This window comes from Neolamprologus multifasciatus, chromosome 14, assembly GCF_963576455.1.
Source record: "Neolamprologus multifasciatus chromosome 14, fNeoMul1.2, whole genome shotgun sequence".
Taxonomy (NCBI): domain Eukaryota; kingdom Metazoa; phylum Chordata; class Actinopteri; order Cichliformes; family Cichlidae; genus Neolamprologus; species Neolamprologus multifasciatus.
The window spans coordinates 37,091,045-37,114,543 of record NC_140452.1 but is presented as its reverse complement, the minus strand read 5'-3'; the positions used below and the strand labels follow the sequence as shown (position 1 = coordinate 37,114,543).

The 23,499-nt window shown below is 44.6% G+C and overlaps 1 protein-coding gene across 2 annotated transcripts; it reads left to right on the top strand.

Moving 5' to 3' along the window:
* Positions 1 to 11,708: 11,708 nt before the first annotated feature.
* LOC146504587 (zona pellucida sperm-binding protein 3-like) lies at positions 11,709 to 14,652 on the top strand. Of its 2 annotated transcripts, none has more exons than XM_085184714.1 (8): positions 11,709 to 12,230; positions 12,323 to 12,441; positions 13,481 to 13,584; positions 13,658 to 13,832; positions 14,012 to 14,114; positions 14,214 to 14,272; positions 14,350 to 14,447; positions 14,541 to 14,652. In XM_085184714.1, the coding sequence occupies exons 1-8, from the start codon at positions 11,742 to 11,744 to the stop codon at positions 14,588 to 14,590; spliced, it is 1,197 nt and encodes a 398-aa protein (XP_085040840.1). In that variant the 5' UTR covers positions 11,709 to 11,741; the 3' UTR covers positions 14,591 to 14,652. The 2 variants fall into 2 exon arrangements, with proteins under 2 accessions (XP_085040840.1, XP_085040838.1); XM_085184712.1 differs by having other exon boundaries at positions 11,710 to 12,230; positions 14,190 to 14,272.
* Positions 14,653 to 23,499: the final 8,847 nt, after the last annotated feature.

Below are 23,499 nucleotides of genomic sequence, written 5' to 3'. Positions count from 1 at the left end.
CACATGTAAACATATTTTTATTTCCTGCCAAGCATTTGGCTTCAGGGCACGATGAGGTACGGTGGGATGTCTCATACACTGCTGCCTCATTACAGTTCATGAATAATGCATCAGTCTCATAGTTTGGAAGAACACACCTTTTTAATTTTGAAATCTTGACCTCAATTCAAGAGCAAGTGCGAACATATATTTGCATACATTCATAATGGAAATGTGTTTATGTGTGTGTTTGCATCAACTTTCAACAAGGTTGGAAGTGCTACAGCACGTATATGTAGCACGTCGGGCTGCTGCTGTTTGCTGCTTTTGACTACAGGGTGATTCACTCCCTGCAGACAGGCAGCATCTCTGTTCACAAACGTCTTCTAAATGCACAAACAAAGCTCCAGGACTTATTTTGATTTTACCACCATCAATAATTCAAGAAAATTTGCAATGACGTAGAAAATATTTAACATTTTATTAATGCTTTCAGTGATGCAGTTGTAAGTAAATAAAGGGCATTCACCAGCCTTCTTTTCCTATAAGTTACTCATATTGATGATGCATGTCCTCATTTAATGTGTGAATTCATTGTGACTCTGCTGGGGACGCCCATGGCCCAGGATGGAGCATGTCATCTAAAGACCTGGATGAACCAAGTCCTGGTTCCTGGTGCTGGATCCCGGGACTGTCAGACTGGTGTGTCTCACATGTTGAGGGTCCTGCGCAGTATCTTTGCTGTGCCTGGGCTCTGGACAGAGATCTCAGATGCTGTTCCTGTGATCTGGTGGAGCCACTCGCCCAGTTTGAGTCACTGGCCTGCTCTGATTGTTGCCACTGTTGCCATCACCCTCCACATCTTCTCGAGCTCCACTCACAACCCTTGGTTTTCCTTGAGTTTCTCTTTTTCCTGATATTACTATTACTTGGTTCGTCTACACTGTCTGTCCTCTGCTTGTCCACCACTACTATGTCCGGTTGGTTAGCCATCACCACTTTACCTGTCTTCTATCTGGAAGTCCCACAGGATCTCAGCTCAGTAATGTTCCACCACCCTAGGGGGCAGATCCTATTTTCCCCTCAGGACTTTCCCCTCATACTCGGCACAGATGTTCCTGTGTACTGTGTCGGCCACTTGGTTAAGGTGTTTCATGTATGCCCTGCCTGCTCTTATGTGGTGGACTGTCACAGGGGCCTTCTTCTTCCTCCTGGCGTTGTTCCCGCTGGTGCAGGGTCCGCTCTTCGGCAAAGGTTTCTCCACTTGGTTCAGTCCAAGGCGTCCTCAGGTGATGCGTTGACGGTCTTAATGTCTTCCTAAATTTTGTCCATTCACTGTTTCTTCGGTCTGCCTCGAGGCTGGCGTCCTTCTGGGTCGGTCCTCATAGCCGTTTTTGCTACAGAGTTCTCATCACTTCGAATCACATGTCCATAGCACCTCAGGCGGGATTTAAGCATCTTTTCCTTAATTGGGGCTACACCTAGTCGCTTCCGTACGTCTTTGTTCGTAACACAGTCCCATCTTGTAATTCCCAGGCTCCATCGAGCATGTGCATCTCCATGGTGTTTAGGGCCTGTTCATGTGTGGTCAATGCAGGCAACATGTGGAGCCATACAGGGCTACTGGGCGACCACCGTTCTGTAGATTTTTCCCTCGAGTCGATCTGGCACTCTTCTGTCACAAAGGACACCAGTGACCTGTCGCCATTTTAACCAGGCTGCATTTATTCGGAGGTGATATTTCCATCGTAGCTGATGACTGAGCCCAAGTAGCGAAACTCTTCTGTCTTCTTCAACTCTTCGTTGTCAATTATGATGATGCCATCAGTTTGGGGGCCTCCTTCCAGGTATTCGGTCTTTTTCGTACCATATTCATCGAGCCCGGTCTTCCAGAGTTGAGTCGTTGTTTGGGTCTCTTCTCTGTCTTTGCTGGCGAGGAATACGTCATCAGCAAAGAGGAGAGACCATGGATGAGGTAACTGGAGGTCGGCCGTGATGGTATCCATACAAAGGATAAAGAGGAGGGGTGATAGAGCTGATCCTTGGTGGACTCCGACGCTAACGGGGAAGGGAGGTGATAGTCCAGCAGCGCATCGGACTGAACTGGTGATGTTGTCGTAGAGGAGCTGTATCGATTTGACATACGCCTCAGGGACACCATGCGATCTTAGGGAGTGCCACATGAGGTCATGGGGTACCCTGTCGAAAGCCTTTTCAAGGTCTAGGAAGGCTGTACCGTCTTGTTCTTTTCCCTTTGCTTCTCCAGCAGGAGGCGGGCGGCGTGTATGGCGTCAGTTGTTCCGCATCCCTTTACGAAACCGCATTGGTTGCGGGTGACGTTGACAATTTCCTGAAGACGTGCATCGATGACTCTTCCAAATATTTTCACCGTGTGACATAGTAGGCGAATAGGACGATAATTTGAGCATTCGGCTACATCCCCTTTGTTCTTCCATATGGGTATGGTAATACTGGTGATACTGGTAATACTGGTCGTCCAGGCCTTCGGGACTTCCCCTGTGCTGACAATGTTGTTAAAATAAAGACTGTCACAGGGGGCACCTGGGGTTTTGCCTGGTATGGTAGACCCCAGCCTCTATGAAACTTGTTCCAGTGTTGTCATGATTGGTGCCTCTATGCTGTCTTTCAGTCCAGCTTTAACCAGCCACTTTCTCAACATCAGTGCCAGTGGTACAGGCTGTACAGCTCGTCCTTTCTCAAGTTTCTGCAGCCTGAGGTACTCACAAAGCACACTATAGTTTTGGCCATCTTCCTGATGTACTTATGTATCTTTGTCCACCCATCTATATTAAAGGGACAGCTGCAGAGCGTGTGAGCAGCTTCAAGTTCCTGGGAGTCCACATCTCCGAGGATCTCATCTGGATGACCAACTGCTCCAAGCTGGTCAAGAAGGCTCACCAGCGCCTCTTCTTCTTGAGGACTCCGAGGAAGAACCACCTGTCCTCAGACATCCTGGTGAACTTCTATCGCTGCACCATCGAGAGCATCCTGACCAACTGTATAACAGTCTGGTACGGGAGCTGCTCTCCTCAGACCGGAAGGCGTTGCAGAGGGTCGTGAAAACCGCCCAGTGCATCGCCGGAGCACCACTTCCTGTCATAAATGACATCTACAGGAAGCGGTGTCTGAAAAGGGCTGGGAAAATCATCAAAGTCACCCAGCACATGGACTCTTCACCCTCCTGATAGATAGATAGATAGATAGATAGATAGATAGATAGATAGATAGATAGATAATTGGCAAACCTTCTGGAGGAAACCTGGTCTTGTTAGGAGAGATGGCATCCATCCCACTTTGGATGGAGCAGCTCTCATTTCTAGAAATATCGACAAATTTATTAAACCCCTCAAAACATGACTATCCAGAGTTGGGACCAGGAAGCAGAGTTGCAGTCTTACACGCCTCTCTGCAGCTTCTCTCCTCCTGCTACCCCCCCAAAAACCCATCTCCATAGAGACTGTGTCTGCTTCCAAAAAGACAAAAAACAAACAACTTAAACAATCACAAAGAAAGAACAATACAGTATCCACATCTGAACCAAAGAGTAAAACAGTGAAATGTGGATTATTAAATATTAGGTCTCTCTCCTCCAAGTCTCTGTTAGTACATGACTTAATAATTGATCAACAAATTGATTTACTCTGCCTTACAGAAACCTGGTTGCAGCAGGATGATTATGTTAGTTTAAATGAATCAACACCCCCGAGTCATTCTAACTACCAGAAATCTCGAAGCACAGGTCGAGGGGGAGGTGTGGCAGCAATTTTTCACACCAGTCTATTAATTAATGAAAGACCAAGACAGACTTTTAATTCATTTGAAAGCCTGATGCTTAGCATTGTCCACCCCAGCTGTGAAACTCAGAAACCAGTCTTACTTGTTATCATCTATCGTCCACCTGGGCCTTACACAGAGTTTCTGTCTGATTTCTCAGACTTTATATCTAATTTAGTTCTGAGCTCAGATAAAATAATTATTGTGGGTGATTTTAACATCCATGTAGATGCTAAAAATGACAGCCTCAACATGGCATTTAATCTGTTGTTAGACTCAATTGGTTTCTCTCAAAATGTAAAAGAACCCACCCACCACTTTAATCACACTCTAGATCTTGTTTTAACATATGGCATAGAAACTGAACATTTAACAGTGTTTCCTGAAAACCCTCTCCTGTCTGATCATTTCTTGATAACATTTACATTTACAATAATTGATTACGCAGCAGTGGAGAGTGGACTTTATCAAAGTAGATGTCTTTCTGAAAGCGCTGTAACTAAGTTTAAGAATATAATCCAGCCACTGTTATCATCGTCAATGCCCTGTACCAACACAGAGCAGAGCAGCTATCTGAACGCTACCCCAACAGAGGTCGATTATCTTGTTAATAATTTCACCTCCTCACTACGTACGACTCTGGATACTGTAGCTCCAGTGAAAACTAAGGTCTCTAATCAGAAGTACCTGACCCCGTGGTATAATTCTCAAACACGTACCCTAAAGCAGATGACTCGTAATCTGGAGAGGAAATGGCGTGTCACAAATTTAGAGGATCATCATTTAGCCTGGAGAAATAGTTTGTTGCTTTATAAGAAAGCCCTCCGCGAAGCCAGAACAGCTTACTACTCATCACTGATTGAAGAAAATAAGAACAACCCCAGGTTTCTCTTCAGCACTGTAGCCAGGCTGACAAAAAGTCAGAGCTCTGTTGAGCCAACCATCCCTTTAACGTTAACTAGTGATGACTTCATGAACTTCTTCACAAATAAAATTTTTATCATTAGAGAAAAAATTACCAATAATCATCCCACAGATGTAATATTATCTACAGCTACTCTTAGTACCATTGATGTTAAGTTAGACTCTTTTTTTCCAATCGATCTTTCTGAGTTAACTTCAATAATTACTTCCTCCAAACCATCAACGTGTCTTTTAGACCCCATTCCTACAAAACTGCTCAAAGAAGTCCTGCCATTGATTAATTCTTCGATCTTATATATGATCAACCTATCTCTAATAATCGGCTATGTACCACAGGCCTTCAAGGTGGCTGCAGTTAAACCTTTACTCAAAAAGCCATCTCTAGACCCAGCAGTCTTAGCTAATTATAGGCCAATCTCCAACCTTCCTTTCATATCAAAAATCCTTGAAAGAGTAGTTGTCAAACAGCTAACAGATCATCTGCAGAGGAATGGTTTATTTGAAGAGTTTCAGTCAGGTTTCAGAGTTCATCACAGCACAGAAACAGCTTTATTGAAGGTTACAAATGATCTTCTTATGGCCTCTGACAGTGGACTCATCTCTGTGCTTGTCCTTCTTGACCTTAGTGCAGCGTTCGATACTGTTGACCATAATATTCTATTAGAGCGATTAGAACATGCTGTAGGTATTACAGGTATTGCACTGCAGTGGTTTGTATCATATCTATCTAATAGACTCCAATTTGTGCATGTAAATGGAGAGTCCTCTTCACACACTGAGGTTAATTATGGAGTTCCACAGGGTTCGGTGCTAGGACCAATTCTGTTTACATTATACATGCTTCCCCTACGCAGCATCATTAGAAGACATAGCATACATTTTCACTGCTATGCAGATGACACCCAGCTCTATCTGTCCATGAAGCCAGATAACACACACCAATTAGTTAAACTGCAGGAATGTCTTAAAGACATAAAGACTTGGATGGCCACTAACTTTCTGCTTCTTAACTCAGATAAAACTGAGGTCATTGTACTCGGCGCTGAAAAGCTTAGAAATATGGTATCTAACCAGATTCTTACTCTGGATGGCATTACCTTGGCCTCCAGTAACACTGTGAGGAACCTTGGAGTCATTTTTGACCAGGATATGTCCTTCAACGCACATATTAAACAAATATGTAAGACTGCGTTCTTCCATTTGCGCAACATCTCTAAAATTAGAAATATCCTGTCTCAGAGTGACGCTGAAAAACTAGTTCATGCATTTATTACTTCCAGGCTGGACTACTGCAATTCATTATTATCAGGATGTCCAAAAAACTCACTGAAAAGCCTTCAGTTAATCCAAAATGCTGCAGCAAGAGTACTGACAGGGACTAGAAGGAGAGAGCATATTTCTCCTGTTTTGGCTTCCCTTCATTGGCTTCCTGTTAAATCCAGAATTGAATTCAAAATCCTGCTCCTCACATACAAGGTCTTAAATAATCAGGCCCCATCTTATCTTAATGACCTTGTAGTACCATATCACCCTATTAGAGCACTTCGCTCCCGCTCTGCAGGCCTACTTGTTGTTCCTAGAGTATTTAAAAGTAGAATGGGAGGGAGAGCCTTCAGTTTTCAGGCCCCTCTTCTGTGGAACCAGCTTCCAGTTTGGATTCAGGAGACAGACACTATCTCTACTTTTAAGATTAGGCTTAAAACCTTCCTTTTTGCTAAAGCATATAGTTAGGGCTGGACCAGGTGACCCTGAATCCTCCCTTAGTTATGCTGCAATAGATGTAGGCTGCCGGGGGATTCCCATGATGCATTGAGTTTTTCCTTTCCAGTCACCTTTCTCACTCACTATGTATTAACAGACCTCTCTGTATTGAATCGTATCTGTTATTAATCTCTGTCTCTCTTCCACAGCATGTCTTTATCCTGTCTTCCTTCTCTCACCCCAACCGGTCGCAGCAGATGGCCGCCCCTCCCTGAGCCTGGTTCTGCCGGAGGTTTCTTCCTGTTAAAAGGGAGTTTTTCCTTCCCACTGTCGCCAAAGTGCTTGCTCATAGGGGGTCATATGATTGTTGGGCTTTTCTCTGTATCTATGAAGCGCCTTGAGGCGACATTTGTTGTGATTTGGCGCTATATAAATAAAATTGAATTGAAAATTGAATTGAATTGAATCCTGCCCTCTGGGAGGCGCTACAGGAGCCTCCGGACTAAGACCACCAGGTACCAGAACAGCTTCTTCCCCACAGCTGTCAGACTCCTGAACTCTGACCCACATTAAACTCATGGACTGAACATACACACACCCACAACCACCTACAACTGAACACACACACAATGGACAAAAACAAACAAATGCACAACTGTACCCTCATACACACCACTCACAACCACCAGCACTTTATAACCACTGTAGAAAGTAGCCACATATCTCACTGATCTAAACTGCACTACTGTAAATGCTGCATAAACAATCATTCTGTACAATAATTATTATAATTCGTAGTATCCAGACATTAATGCTAGGGATGTTGCTTTTCCTCCAAACCATCTGCATTGAACATCAGGAGGAAAAAGAACAGAGTTGTAGGTGCTAATGGGAGCAATTTAATAGTAGATACAGTTTATCTGTACACAACACACTGGTCAGTTCCATGTTAGCAACACTACACAGGTGAGTGAAAAATAAAGTAAAAAACAAAGATGTGATTTTTTTTAATAAAAGTATTAAATCTGTTTGTGCATCTCTGTAAAAATAAATTTCACCCCACAATAAATCGCAGCATTATGGGTTTTTCAGTGAGTGACAGTCATTTCTCATTACTTGCTGTTGTTATGGTAACATCGGCGAGATGTGGTGTTATTTCTACTCAGGCATGAGCACCACAAGAGAGCAACCTGCCTCATTTATGAACAGGCTGAAATCAGCAAAGCGTCACGCATCAGTGGAAATCATTTTAATGGGGCTAACTGCTGGTTACCTAAGTTTACCTGTTTACCTGTCCTGTGTCAGTCTTTCCTTCTGTTCCACTTCAGGACTCTACCTCTCCTGGGATAACGATTCACACAAATACAGAAAGTGATTTTATTAAACACATTACACCTCGACTGGTTGTCCCATGATGTACTGTGGTAACACTGAAAATTATAGCATATGTGGTCTTCACTTTGCATTCAGTTAGTCCCTGCAGTCTCAATCAAAATGCTACAAACCTGTGCTATCGACAAGTTTTCTTCTACGTTATGTCATGAATAGCTGAGTGCGGCAGGCAGGATGGGACCCAAATGCAGACTCGCAGACAGGAATGAACTTAAACTCTGCTTTACTGCTGGAATCAAGGTGAACAAAACAAACGGGAAAATAATAAAGTGGTAAATACTAAACTGGTGGTGGAACACACAGCGGACAGAGGAAGATGTAGACATAAATACACACAAGGGAAAACGAGGGAATAAACCACAGAAGGGAACACAGGCAGAGGGAAACAAAACTGAACGTGACACACACCAGACAGGAGACTTCCTGTTTCACACAGGAAGTGCAGGGAACACAGACACACACTCAGATGAAACCCAAGGAACAGAGGAAAGAGAGAGAGACATGAGCTGTGTCCCACAACGTCGGCTGCATCCTCCTGAGGACGCATTTTAGACCGATTACGTCACAGCGACACGACTCCTCCGAATGCAGCCAACAAATGCGTCCTCCTTTTCCCCAGATTTGAAGGATGGGTCGGGTGTGTCCTTCGTGGCCCACCATAGCCCAGAATTCATAGCGCGGCCCACCCAATTCCAGTTTCCAACAATGGCGGCAGCTACTTAGTTTTAATATTACTCTTATTACTCTTTCCGGGTCACAAAATAAACTTTTAACCCTCTCCAGGCAGGCGTTGCCGATTTGCAACAGTTAAAAACTAACAACCTGATTACCCCACACACATATTTTATGAGTTTTTTTACTCAGGAGTACCACTGCAGGACTTGGTTGTGCATTAGCAACAAAAAGTTTAATTTGAGCCTGAGAGGGTTTACATATTTTCAGGTGAGAATGTAGCTGTGTAAACTTCAGTTTATCAAGACACCACATATTTGTAAAAGTGCTCCAAAGTTTTCTGTTACCCACCAGCTCGATAGCTGACCGGGGGGTTCAATGGTCGCTCGAGCCGGCGAGAGCAGCGGACGCCCGGCTTAATCGTTTTCAGACCCCTGCGGTCTACTCAGGTTAAACGTAAACCACTCAGATAACTTAAAAATGTTACTGTTTGGCTTTTTTCAGTGTTTTATTTGTTCCGGAGTAAATCGGTTTGGCTGAGTGTGGCAGGAATAAGGCACGGCGGGTCCAGGGATCAGTGTTTTCAGACATCTTTATTCAAAACACCACACACCACACACACCTGAGTCCCCGTGTTTTTAACGTGGCGGGCGTGATTGCGGATGCCGTGCAGGTGCATCCGCCCTCCCTGCACGCCACCGCAGACCACGCCCCACCACACACCCCCATCGCCCGATTGAGGCCGGGGAGTCATCCGGCCGAACCTACTCCCCACCGGTTCCCAACCTTGGAACAGAGCAAAAGTCCGTTGCGGAGGCCGCCCACGCCTCCAATGGCGGCGAGCCTTGTCCGGGGGTCGGCCACGCCTCCAGCAGCAGCGGCAAAACCGGTCCGGAGGCCAGCTACCCGGCAAGCCGGCACGACCCCGCCGGCCCCGGGAGGGGCTCACTGCCCGGCGCATCTGACGCTCTGGGGCAGCTCGATCCTCGACCTCGGGCACAGGTCGAGCAGGCTCCCCTGGCACGGGGACCGCCATCTCCCCTCCCGGTTTCTCCACCTCTTCCGGCTGGAGCGGCTCGTCCGCCGCTGGCTGGGGCGCTGGCGGGAGCGGCTCGTCTGCCGCTGGCTGGGGCGCTGGCGGGAGCGGCTCCGGCAGCCCCTCCCGCGACTCCTCTTCCTCCAGCCGGTGCAGACCCTCGCGCGCCTCGTCTGCCGCCTCCGGTCGGAGCGGCTCGTCCACCGCTCCCGGCAGGAGCAGCCCTTCACCCGGCTGTTCCCCCTCCTCCGGCAGGCGCAGATCCCCGCGCGCCTCGTCTGCCCCCTCCGGCTGCTCAGGTGCCCCACGCGGCTCCTCCACCGCTTCACTGTCCTTGGTACACACCTGTGGGGGTGGCGCCCAGGCCCAGAGCAGCGCCGCCAGCTCCCCGATCCGTTGCAGGTGGCGCTCGGACTGGTCCTGTAGCTCTAGCTGCTGGCGACGCACCTCCGCCGCCTGCTCCTGCTGGGCGGCCGCCATTTCGGCCACCCTCTGGGCCAGCTCCTCCACTCCCTGGCTCCGATAAGAACCCGCCGTGCCGCCTCCTGGGTTTCGGCACCACTGTGGCACGAATAAGGCACGGCGGGTCCAGGGATCAGTGTTTTCAGACATCTTTATTCAAAACACCACACACCACACACACCTGAGTCCCCGTGTTTTTAACGTGGCGGGCGTGATTGCGGATGCCGTGCAGGTGCGTCCGCCCTCCCTGCACGCCACCGCAGACCACGCCCCACCACACTGAGATTAAAGTTATTAGATCAGAAAAATTCACCACTTGACTCACAATAGACTGGAACTAAGTGAATTCTGTGTCAGTCTTTGTTTCTCTGGTTCCCCTCTGAACGTGAACTCCCTCCCATGTTCCTCTTTCTACAACTGAATGTCCACAAAAATGCAGCTTTGCATCTGTTGTGACGCTTACAGAAGGTTCATCAGACACACTGAAGCAAATCTGTCAGCCACTCCATCCAGCAAGAGTAACAGGATACCTTGATGCACCTAATTAAGGCAACCCACCCCTGCTAACTGCAGGTGACCGACCACAGCGGTCCCTCGCTTATCGCCAGAGTTCCTAAAATAACCCACGACAGGTGAAATCCACAAAGTAGCCAACTTTATTTTTTACAATTATTTTAGATGTTTTAAGGCTGTCAAACCTCCACTACACACTTTATACTCTTTCTCACACAGGCATGAACATTTTCACACTTTTCTCTCTTGTTTAAACTCTTCATAAAAAAGAAGTCCAGTACTGATACTTACATATTTTCTAAAGCATGCAGAGTTCAAGGTGACTTGAAAGACAAACACATCAGGAGCCTGGAACCGCCAATCGCCAACAGGGAAACCCTCCCTGCCCACGATTACTCCAAATCTAAAAAGTACAAAAATATGACGGTAACTTAAATCCTCAGGTGGACACGATCTAGCTCACCTGTCATAAGTTTAGTCAGCCTGTAAAACATCTGCTTACATCTTGTTGAATTGTAAAGTGCACAGAGTAAAGAGCAGTGCACCTCAGAGCAGCAGCAGCACAGTCTGATGATCACAGTCTGCACATCTGCTGGAGCTCAGAAATGATTGTAAGCTTCTTTTAACTGGGCTCAGCAACTACAACCAGTTTTAGGGTTCCTCCACCTGCTGAATCCCACTTCCTGTTTAGGTGTGGATGCAAAGCCGCCCACTACAACGTAGGCAACAGGAAATAGAGCCGTTTGTTTTTCTTAAACTCTCTTTTCTCTCCTCATGTTCTCTATAACTGATCAAGCTGAGCACATTGATTAGTATTAAGACCAGAATTTACTCTGAAATAAAGTTTGCATTCCCATGTACTCATAAGATTTTATTATATTAATATAGTACAAGGTCCAGTTAGCTTTGCACAAAATCAGCTGATACAAACGTCCTTCAAAGAACTTTTTATCTTCTTACTGTGAATTTCAGAGCCTGTACATTTGCACTTTTACTTGGGCAAAAAAGTTGAATCAGTTTGCACAAGAATATTTGGTTTTTTTTAAGTAGAAGTATCTATAATATCTATCTAAACATAAATATAATAAATATACTTAATTATTGGATATAATACATAAATATAAGACAAATATAATTCCTTTGGTTTTCTCCAGGGTGAGATCCACACATGTGAAAGGAGATTTAGGTGATTAGGGAGAGGGAGGAGTCAGTGTGCTTCAGTGCTCATCCTTAAGAAGGCTGCACAGACCTGTGTCTGTTTGCAACCATGGGGTCCAGGCTTGTTGCATTTAGCTTCGTGCTTGCATGGGTCGGGCTTAGTGATGCTCGATTCCACAGTCTGAATGTGCCAATGCACTTGGGGATCAAGGCACAGAGGCCTGCTGAAGCCGATGCTCCAGGAGAACCTGACAGAGTGCACTCCAGTCAGTCTGCTCAGCAAGCTGCAACGCTCCAGTCAAAGCAGGACCAGCAAGCACTTGAACCCCTCTCCTGGAGATTCCCAGAAGATCCAGTGGATCGGGTGAACAAACCTTTCAAGTTTGAGCTGAAGCAGCCAGAGGCAGCCTACCGCGTTGCTGTGAGGTGTGGTGAAAGTAAGATCTTTGTTGAAGTGAGTCGGGACTTGCTGGGTCTCGGCAAGCTGATAAAGCCAGAAGAAATCAGCCTCGGTGGTTGTTCAGCCACCGAGGCCAACGACTCGTCTCACGTGCTGGTTTTTGAATCTGAGCTGCACAGCTGTGGTAGCGAGCTCGTGGTATGAACCTTTTTATTCTGTTAATTCATTTACATCACCTTTTCAAACAAGTGAAGTTAATGTTTTTAATACACTTTGTATTTTTTCATCAGTTGACAGAAAATGCCTTCATTTATGCCTTTGCGCTGGTCTACAACCCCGAAGTGTTTGGCAGAAGTGGCATCACGAGGAGCCAGAGTGCTGTCATTAGACTTGAATGCCACTACCAGAGGTGACTAATGCGGGACAGACTGTGAACATCACTTTAGTTTACTGTGGTGTTTATTAAAGGAAAAGTATTGCAATAAAACAGCCTTTAATTAAACTCTGATTCTGACTCCGTCCTAACATATCACCATGTAAAATCTGGAGTCGAAGCCTTTTTATTAAGTCTTCCGTGGTCACAATAAGTTTGTAGAGTTGAGGCCCATCAGCCTGAAACCAGGAAAGGGAAAAGGGAGTTCTTCCCCCCCCACTGTCACCAAGTGCGTGTTTAGAGGGGGCCGTCTGAGTGTTGGTGTTTTCCCTGTATTACTGTAGGGTCTTTACAGTGTGAAGCGCCCTGAGGCGACTGTTGTGATTTGGTACTATATAAATAAAATGGATGTGAATTATGCCCCATCTTTTAACAAATGAAAATGAGTGAAAAATCCAGATGGATTTTCAAAATAAAATCACCCTGAACGAATGTTATTAAGGTGGAAACTTTTGTCCCAGGCACACTTTGTGCTGTAAAATAGATATTTTAACGTGTGAGTGTGGGACTCAACCTAAAGTAGCCAGTCGTGGTACTGCAGTTTTAGCACTTCATATTTCCTCCTTTTTCCAGGCTGATGCTCTTGGTGATATTAACCAACATAGCATGTTTAAGCTCACTGACCTGATCTAATAATGTTTAAACCAATGCTGTTTTAACCTGACTGTGCAGCTGTAACCCCGTCGGTTTTACAGCAAAGGTGGGTCACCTGTGACGGGAGCTGCTGACAGCTAATGTCTAACAGGTTCTGCCATACGTCTCGCAAGTGTGGAAAGCTGACAGCAATTAGTCGAACATGTTTTTATCAAACCTTCCCATGCTTTAGTCAGCTAATCCTGTAGCTTTTATACAGTCACGTTTCAGGTGTGTAGGCTTTTTGTTTGTTGGTGACTTATAACTTTGTCAGCAGATTCAAGGAAAGCAACAGTCTTCTGGTGCAGGTTTAAAGTATTAGTGCACTTTTAAAGTATGATTGGTGTGATGCTAAAAAACGCTCTTAACTTTGACATTTCAGGCAACACAGTGCCAGCAGCGATCCCGAGCATCCTGCCTGGATGTCCAGTGAGGCTACCAGGCAAGCACAGACACAGCAGCATTTTTCTCTGAAACTCATGACTGGTGGGTCCCAGCAATGCCATTATATTAACACGACTGTGACTTTGCAAACCTCTAATGGTTAATTTTGCTTCAGATGACTGGAAGTTTGAGAGAACGTCCACCAGATATGCTTTGGTAGATGTCATTCACATGGAAGCAGCAGTCTTGGTACGAACTCGAACCCCCCTCAGGGTGCTGGTGGACCGCTGTGTCGCTACCACAAAGTCAGACTTCACTTCAGGACGAAGAGAAGCTTTAATAAATGACGGGTAGGTTCTGGATGGGCAACAGTTTGATACAGTACACTTTATCAGTACGTCTCTTTTCTACACTTAGCTTGACCTGATCTGATGATCTCATCCACCTTAAATGTGGTGTGAGTGTCACACCAGCATGTCCCCACAGAGTGAGTCTGGCTGCTTCTGTGTGAGTGTTGCCTTTCCTACAGGTGTCTGGGGGGTCAGCACACCATTTCCAGGTTCATGCCTCGATCTCAGCCTGATAAACTCCGCTTACAGGTAGCGGTCCACAGCTTGGGTCTACAGGGGATGGTATGTAAGTGTGCTGATGATATATGCTCCCTGTTGTGTACTTTAAAATAAAGAGGCCTAATTTCATTTAAACAGATTTATATCTCTTGCCTACTGAAGGCCATCTCAGCCTCTGCCCCAGTTACCATCGAGAACAAGGCGTGCTCATTTTATGAGGGGTATGAGAACGTTTTTGAAGATCTTTCATTCATTGATTCTTTCAAGAGGACTTTCATGACACTGACTCTCCCCACAGTATGTGGATGGCTGTAGAGGGAAAGAACGAGTTCTGCGCCTGTTGTGAGTCCACTTGTGGAATGAGAAAGATCCGAGCCCTGAGTGACAGCGCCACAGGTAATGCATGTCAGCAGGAAGGTGCACAATGCTTCATTTCTCACGCCTGACTGCAAAATGACTGTTTGTGCTTTTTTTTTTTTTTTTTTAAAGTGGAGCGATGGGAAGCTGAAGTGACTGTGGGCCCCATTGTTGTAGAGTGAAAGATGTTGTTTTTTACACATTTGTAACAAAAGAGAATAAATAAACTTGTTTTAAAAAGAAACTTCATTTGAAGCTGTGACGTCTCTAAACGGACACTGAAGCTGGCATGTGCACATAACCAGCAGATGTTTCCTTAAAATGGTTTAGCAGAGACACTGAAGACATTTCTGGAAACTGTTCTCAAAAAATGGGCAATGATGTCACTTTAAACGGGGACTAACCCTGAAGTTAGCAGTGCAGCTAACAAGAGTTCACTGTTGATCCAGCCGCTCGTTTCTGGAGCTCGTGCACATGCTGGTCACACAACATGTGCAGAAGAGGAAGTGATATCATATTTCATGCTTGCTGAAATGAAACAATTACCGATGAATAAGGAGGAGAAATCGGTGGCACTTATTCAACTTTCAAACATCAAATTCATGCAGCACATTTAAAAGACTGATAAATGTGTAGTGAGGACACTGGACGAATGGATTCATGGTGCTTTTTAGACGACGGTCACAAAGTGCATTACAGGAAATGATTAAAACACAAGACAAGTTTTGAAGATTTTAAAAATGTGCTTCTACAAAACAGCAATAATAAAAAAGGCAGAGCTGTACAAGAATCAAAGCATAAAAAACACAAATGTTACTGAAGTGTTTGAGTAAATCGATGCATCTTAGCTGGCTTTTAAAAATCCAAATAACTGGTAACCCTGAAGTGAACAGCGTTGCACAGGTTGCGTACTGTGGCCCCTGTCATTGCTGTAGATCCCAGTGTTGTGGATCAGTGGCTTGATGTCTCGTTCACTTCTGGAAAATGACTTGATGTCATCCATGGAGCTGGCTGGTGACTGCACCTTACCGTATTTGGTATCAGCAGCCGGTTTTGTTATTGATCTTGTTGGGGAGGTTCAGGCGCATGCAGAACCGTTGAATTCCTGACAAAGGCTCTTAAGGTCCTGTCGTGTACAGTTCCAAGCATTCCAGATCCATGCGAGGCAGAGTCACAGGCTTTCTTGCAGGCAGTACACCGGTTGGTCAGTCTGGTCTTACAGTCTCACACAGCTGCTCTAGTGTTTTGCCTCTGCTGTTTCAGCCACTTCCTTTCTGTGTCGTTCACGTATGGATTGGATGGGTTGTTACCAACATCTGGTTAGAATTATCACCTTTAGAAAACTGGTGATGTGTCCAATACGCATTTTACTGTCTGTGTTAAAAATGCCATTTGGACTTTTTTGGTTTCAGTCTTCGTAGTTCTATTACAGAAAAACAGTTTTGACAGTTTAAAATAAAGTCTTTGAGCTTATCTCAGTGAAACAGGAAGTACACTGAGGTAGCATTTATGGATCAATGCACAGGGCAAGTTGCTGTTATCACTAACAAACACTGATGTCACTGTAATGTCTGATGTAAATGTGCAGCCTTTGGTCACACGAAACTACACATCCAGAGGTAAACAGCAATTGATTTATTGGAAGGTGACGAGATCATCAGGGTATAAATCAAACAAACTGCAGCTGGTGTTATTTGTACAGTGTAGTCATGCTTTTTGTACACCTCCTGTTTTCTGAGGATGGGTCTGAATTTGGTCTGGAGTCAGTTTGAGAAGAGCAGGAACACAAAGAGAACGTAGCTGAGTGGTGCTCAAAGGCATTTTAAAAGTCTTGAGTTCATACCTAGAATGACCATTCACCGTATCAGCTCTGGGGCTTTCCACAAATCCAACCAAAGCTTGTCTGTGTACATTTTAATTAAAGATAAGATGGAAATCAGCTTTACACAGTTTGTAAGAATTTACAAACTCCGAGTCGGATCATTGGGTTTTTGTTCCTTTTCAAATGTGCCGTGTTTTCTTCTTCTTTCAGCCGGGAGCATTGATTGGTGTGAAAGTTCACCATCGTTGACCATCTTACGCGCTCCGAGGCCTGATGGAGCCTCTGTTAGTCATCTGTTCTCAGTGTTGTGATCTGTGATTTTGGGTTGTGGGGCAACAGTGTAACATTTGTGATTTCCTGCCGTAGGAAATTTCCATGATTCTAACAGCTGCTCTGATGTCAGACAGCATCGTTTACCTGGCAGGTACATCAGCTACATACATGTTTTCTGTTCTTACATATTTACATTGCATATGATATGGCCAGAAATGATTTGAAAAAATGATTTAGCTCCAGTTTCTGTGGAATTAATCATTTAGAGTATCACAAATTAGCAACACTATGCTATCGTTCATTGTTAACTGTGGGAAGAATACAGCTAGAGTCTTTATTGATCAGCAGGTAACACACTAAGCTTCCTTTATTGTATTGCATTAAATCAATGCCAAAATCATAGCCTGTGTCTGCGTAGTAGTAATGTGTCGTTTAAGATATTATAAGGATAATGCCTCTGTAAAATTAAAGCTGTAATTGCATGTAGTTGAGACAATACTATATATTCTGTGGGTTTCAAAGTGCTCATCGTCCATGCATAGGCTAGGATTCAAATTTAAAGGCACACGCAAATGCATCACCTACTCTGGTGTAGTCTGTGCAGGGATTCAACCCAGGATTATAAATCAGGCTTGAGAATGAAGTGAAATAGTGGAAATGTGAGACATGTGGATAAAGACTGTGTGACATGACTGACAGCTCTAGAAGAGCTACAGATCAAATGGTGTTTTAAGAGAGTCCTGTCACTGTTTCCAACTACCGCTTACCTCACAAGACTGATGAAACCAAACTGTTTTTGGTTCTGCAATAAAATCCCGTCTTAATGACAGTTTGAATGTTCACTTTTTTAGGTGGATGCAACCTTATGGCTGTTTTAATTAAGTTACAAAGTTTCTTAAGTGGTTGAATTGTACTCTGTGCTGTGTACTGTATGTAAGAGACTCATATTTTTTTGTTATACCTTGCTAGTATTTGGTTGGAGCCTTTTTTTGCCTTCAGAACTACCCTAATTCAAGGAGACAGTGCTCAGAGATTGTGTATCAGCACATCAATGATGTAAATCTCCTGATTTTGACATTTGATGACCATATGGAGATCATTTGCATACAGTGAACTTATTATGTTCAAGACAACATTTTTCAATCATTTGAACTTTGTTACATGATGCATCGTCCTGCTGGAAACATCCTCAGTGGATGGGTGCTCTGAGGTCATAAAGGGACGGACGTGGTCAGCAACAATGCTCAGACAGGCTGTGGTATTTGCTCACTTGATACTGAGGCGCACAACGTGTGCCAAGGGAGTATCCACCATTACACCACCAGCTGCCTGAATCATTCATACAAGGCACTGTGTATCCATGCTTTCATGTTAACATCAAATTCTGACCCTGCCGTCCAAATGTGGCAGCAGAAAGTGAGACTTTCAGACCAGCCAGCTGTCCAAGTTTGGCGAGCTTTGATCTGTAGCTGAGAGGAGGGGCACCACTGTAACCCATTAAGGTACCACAGTTCACCCTTTCTGAACTGAGGACCATGGCCTCGGACTTTGAGGTGCCAGTTCTCCGGCCCACGTCTCTCAACCACAAACTGCTGTGGTGTCAGGTGGAGGTCGTTGCTCAGTGAAGTCAACAAAAAACTTTTATTGTCAAGAAGTAAAAACAAGATCTCGTAACTACATAACCAGACCTTTCACCCCTTCAGATTCTGTCCATAAAAACAGAACTGTAGGCAAAGGTCAGCTGTAGCAGACAGTAAGTTGGTCTTATTCTGCATTACCATCAAGCACTGGCAATGGCTGTACTGGAGCTGGAGAGCACAAAGCAACAAGCCCAATACCCCATACTCCTCTAAATAAGACACCAAGCACTCAATTCCAGATAGGAGGAGCTTCAGTTCTTAAAGTAATGATGGACTGTGGTTTCTCTTTACTGAGCTGATTGGTTCTTGCCATGTCAAATAGGGCTGTCAGCTGTGTACCAACCTGACTGCTGCACAACACAACTGATGGTCCCAACCCCATTAAGAAGAAAGAAACTCCACAAATGAGCCCAGACAAGGCACACCTGTGAAGTGAAAACCATCTCAGGTGACTACATCATGAAGCTTATTGAGAGAAGGCCAAAGGTCAAAGGCGGCTACAACTTCATTTTTTATCTACAGTGTAGAAAGTACAGGGGTGGGCCACTTATATGGATACACCGTAATAACATGGGAATGGTTGGTGATATTAAAGTCCTGTTTGTGGCACATTAGTACATGTGAGGGGGCAAACTCCTCAAGATGGGTGGTGACCATGGTGGCCATTTAGAAGTCGGCCATCTTGGATACAACTTTTGTTTTTTCAATAGGAAGAGGGCCATGTGACACATCAAACTTATTGGTAATGTCACAAGAAAAACAATGGTGTGCTTGGTTTCAACGCAACTTTATTCTTTCATGAGTTATTTACAAGTTTCTCTTTGTTCACAGTCATTGACATGTCGAAGAGGTTAACACGTGAGGAGCAGATCGAAATTGTGTTGATATCTGGTGAACGCAGTAACCGGGTCATTGCAGCAGATTTCAATGCAAGACACCCTACGAGACCACCCATCTCCCATGCTACAGTTAGCAAACTGCTTGCTAAGTTTCGTGAAACTGGTTCAGTGTTGGATTTGCCAAAATGTGGACGCAAGAAAACTGTCACTAATGAAGAAACATCAGTGGCTGTCCTAGCTTCATTCAGCAAGAGCCCACAGCGTAGCACTCGCCGCATGTCACTGGAGAGTGGCATTAGTCGAACATCCCTTCGGCGGATATAAGCTACTCACAAATGGCACCCTTACAAACTCCAGCTACTGCAGCATCTCAACGAGGATGACCCAGATCGCTGCACAGAATTTGCAGAATGGGCAAAACAAAAATTGGAACAGGACCCTCAGTTCACGCAGTAGATTTTGTTCAGTGATGAATCAAACTTTTATGTGAATGGTGAAGCTAACAAACAAAACCACCGCTATTGGTCTGACACTAACCCACATTGGATGGATCCCTCCAAGACTGTTGGAACAACAACAGTGATGGTTTGGTGTGGTATATGGGGTACAACGATAGTGGGTCCATTCTTCATCAATGGAGACCTCAAGGCCACTGGATATTTGAAATTGCTACATGATGATGTGTTTCCCTCTTTATGCACTGAAGCTGGCACGTTCCCTGAGTTTTTCCAGCAAGATGGTGCACCACCACCTTATGGGTGCCAGGTCCGAGCATTCCTAGATGAACAGTTTCCTGGAAAGTGGATTGGTTGTCGTGGGCCAGTTGAATGGCCCCCAAGTCTCCCGATCTGACCCCCTTAGACTTTTATCTTTGGGGTCATCTGAAGGAAATTGTCTATGGTGTGAAGATACGAGATGTGCAGCACCTGAAACTACGGATACTGGATGCCTGTGCTGGCCTTTCTCCTGCGGTGTTGCTATCGGTCTGTGAAGAGCGGGAGAAGAGGGTTGCATTGACAATCCAACACAACGGGCAGCACATTGAACACATTTTATAAGTGGTCAGAAACTTGTAAATAACTCATGAAAGAATAAAGTTACGTTGAAACCAAGCACACCATTGTTTTTCTTGTGACATTACCAATAAGTTTGATGTGTCACATGACCCTCTTCCTATTGAAAAAACAAAAGTTGTATCCAAGATGGCCGACTTCTAAATGGCCACCATGGTCACCACCCATCTTGAGGAGTTTGCCCCCTCACATATACTAATGTGCCACAAACAGGACTTTAATATCACCAACCATTCCCATGTTATTACGGTGTATCCATATAAATAAACCGTGTAGTAAAAATAAAAAAAACACTTAAATAAGAAGGTGTGTCCAAACTTTTGACTGGTAGTGTAGATTTTACCGTCTACATTCAGCAACAGCATCGCTCTGTCACAGTTAGACACTTACCTGTATTCTATGATAACAGTAGACTGTAATGATGAGGAGTGCACTGATCTTTCAGTAAACTGTGCACAGCCTACATACACTGGCTCATTTTTTGTAGCTCAGCTGTTGATTGATCCCTCCGTGTATCCTCTTTATCAGATATCACTGCTTATACTCTACAAGCAGTGAAAAAAGGGACTAGTCAGTGTGGAAGTACAGTGTTTGAACTTTCCTGTCTCCCATCAAGCATCAGTGATGTTCTCGCTCTGTGACCTGACAGGATCAACTACTGCAGGCAACGACAGGGAGACGGCGTTTACAGCTGCCTCGTTGTCATGCCAACCAGCACAACAACCGAAGGGAGCTACATGTCCATAATTCTGCTACGATGCTGTGCTGGAGACTCGGTGGTTGTTTGGTGTGTGGGTTGGGCTGTGTGGGACGCATTTAAAAATATAACTGCTGAATTTCTGGCAGGATTGGCAGCTCGAATCAACGTCTCAGAGATGAATCAGAACAGTGTGTGTTGGGATAAAAACTGGGACGAGTGAATGCTTTAAAAACATCCACAGCACCTAAAATTATTACACCGCCAAATTTAAAGTGTTTCGGTATCTGTATTTACAAAAATCTTATTTTATGTTTCTGCCAGTGTGTACAAGCTAATCAGCTGTGGAGTCCTTCGATTATCATCACTGACACCTTTTAAGGCAACACATTTTTTGCTCCACTTGTGTCATATTCTCCCCTGTTCACATTTAAAATAAGTCAAACAATAAGTCAACGAAGGGAAAAAACTAAAAACAGCTCAGTAGCTCATTTTACTCTTTATAGATTCATCTGTACTTGACTCAGTCCTGCATGCTCTTGTCACAGCAGTTGGATTACCAGTGGCTGTACTCCATTTGTTAAGTGTGAAAAATAAAAATAAACCTCAAAATGTGGCATATTTAATGCTTCACATTACAGCAACATGTGGAAAAACAGATTCTAATAAAAAGTACTGAAGAACGTAGTGTAGCTTCCTCAGATCTGCAGTGGACAATTTCAAAAGAGGTGGAAAAGAACTGAAATCTCCACAACTTGCAAACACCTGAATTATTAATGTGCTTTCAGAAAGAAAAACGCTGAACAAGAAATCCATAAAGGAAAATGATGTTCTTCAAACGACAGTTTACAGACGGACAGCTGGACGATCCACAGAATCAGTGCTGAACTCCCCTAAAGAAAGCACTGCACACAACAGTGGAGGAAGCATCATGAGCTGGTGGTCCTATCTAAGGGCCTCGACACCTTTCTGCCAGTCAACAAACATTATAGTTGTTCCCGAAAACGGAGGTTCACTGAGAGCAATTACAGACATGAGAAGGACAAATGACTGTGTCCTGCACATCCTGACTGGACAGTCCAGCAATGGACAAAGGGAAACGGACACTATAAATACACAGACACGTGATTAGGAGAGTGGAGACGGCAGGGGGACACAGCTGGGACATACAGACAGAACGAGACGGGAAGAAAACTGAACACAAAGCACAAGAGACAAGGGCTGTGTCCCAATTCAGGAACTGCATCCAAAAAATAAACTTTTAACATATTTTCAGGCGAGAATGTAGCTGTGTAAACCTCAAATATCTGCTCGGTTTATCAAGACACCACATATTTTCAAAAGCGCTCCGATGTTTTCGGAGACGTCTGTTACCCACCAGCTCGATAGCTAGCCGAGAGCTCGAGGGTCACTAGAGCCAGCGAGAGCAGCGGACTCCCGGCACATCGTCTTTAGACCCCCGCAGTCTCTCGCTACTCAGGTTAAACATGATACGTAAGCCATTCAGATAACTTAAAAATGTTATTGTTGGGATTTTTTCGGTGTTTTATTTGTTCTGGAGTAAATCGGTTTGGCTGAGATTAAAGTTATTCGATTAGATTAAATAAAACTTTATTAATCCATCGGGTGGGTTCCTCCTTGGTTTTCACACAGCTGAAAAATCGTCAAACAGAAAACTGATTAAACAGAAGTGTGAGACGGTCGAGAGTTTACTCCAGTGTCCTGTTATATTTTAGATAGCAAGGAGCAGACGGCCGAGTTTATTCAACTCCACTGACACAGCGGTGACGCAGATCTGAAAGCTAGACCGTCCAATTTCACAGCCTCGCATGCTGGTCGTGTCCTCCGAAGGATGCAACCCCTGAGTTGAGACACAGCTAAGGACTATCAAAATAAGACAGGAAACAGTCGCTGGAAGAGAATATACACACACGACAGACAGGACAGAGCTGAGAGAGACAGAGAGACACGATGGGCTGGAGAGACAAAGGGGAAGCTGAAGACAGACAGAGATCGAGGCTATAACGGACCGTCTTAGTAAGAGAGGTCAGGAAACTAAACAGGTAATCTGAATTACACAAGAGGTAAATAATAACAAAAAAGAAGCACAAAGAAAAGAAATAAAAAATAAAAGAGAGACTAGGAAACATAAATGACTCACCAAGATCACAACAATGAAAAAAGTCCACAAACACACAACGCTGGGTCATGATCTTCCCGCTGGCCCCAAAGTGCTCGCTCACAGAGGGACGAGGTTTTCTTTGTATTATTGTTGGCTTGCTGCCTTACAGTATTAAAGCATCTTGATCAGCCTGCTGTCATGATTTGGTGCTATATAACTACACTTGAATGTTTCCAGCTCGTCTGACTCTGCGTGACAGCACAAGAGATGCTTTTGTACCTCGAGCTGTTCAAGCTGCCACAATTACACATCTGATTCATTTGTTTGTTTACAGGTTCCAGACACTTTAGAGTCGACACAGGTTTGATTTCCCTCCTGCTGGCCTGCTCTGTGCTCTCGCTGCTCTGAATCATGCCATTGTCATGTCCCAGCAGCTCTCTGCCTCTGTGCTCCCGTCTCACTTGTTTCCTGTCAGACTAACAGTTGTGACATTTACCAAAGCTCCTGCGTGTTTGGAATAACTCACTTTCTCCACAGGAGTTCAATCAAAGTTCAGATGAGTGCAAAGCAAAAATGTTACACCCCATGTTCCTCAGCTTTTCCCGTTCCACGCTCTTTATATTCG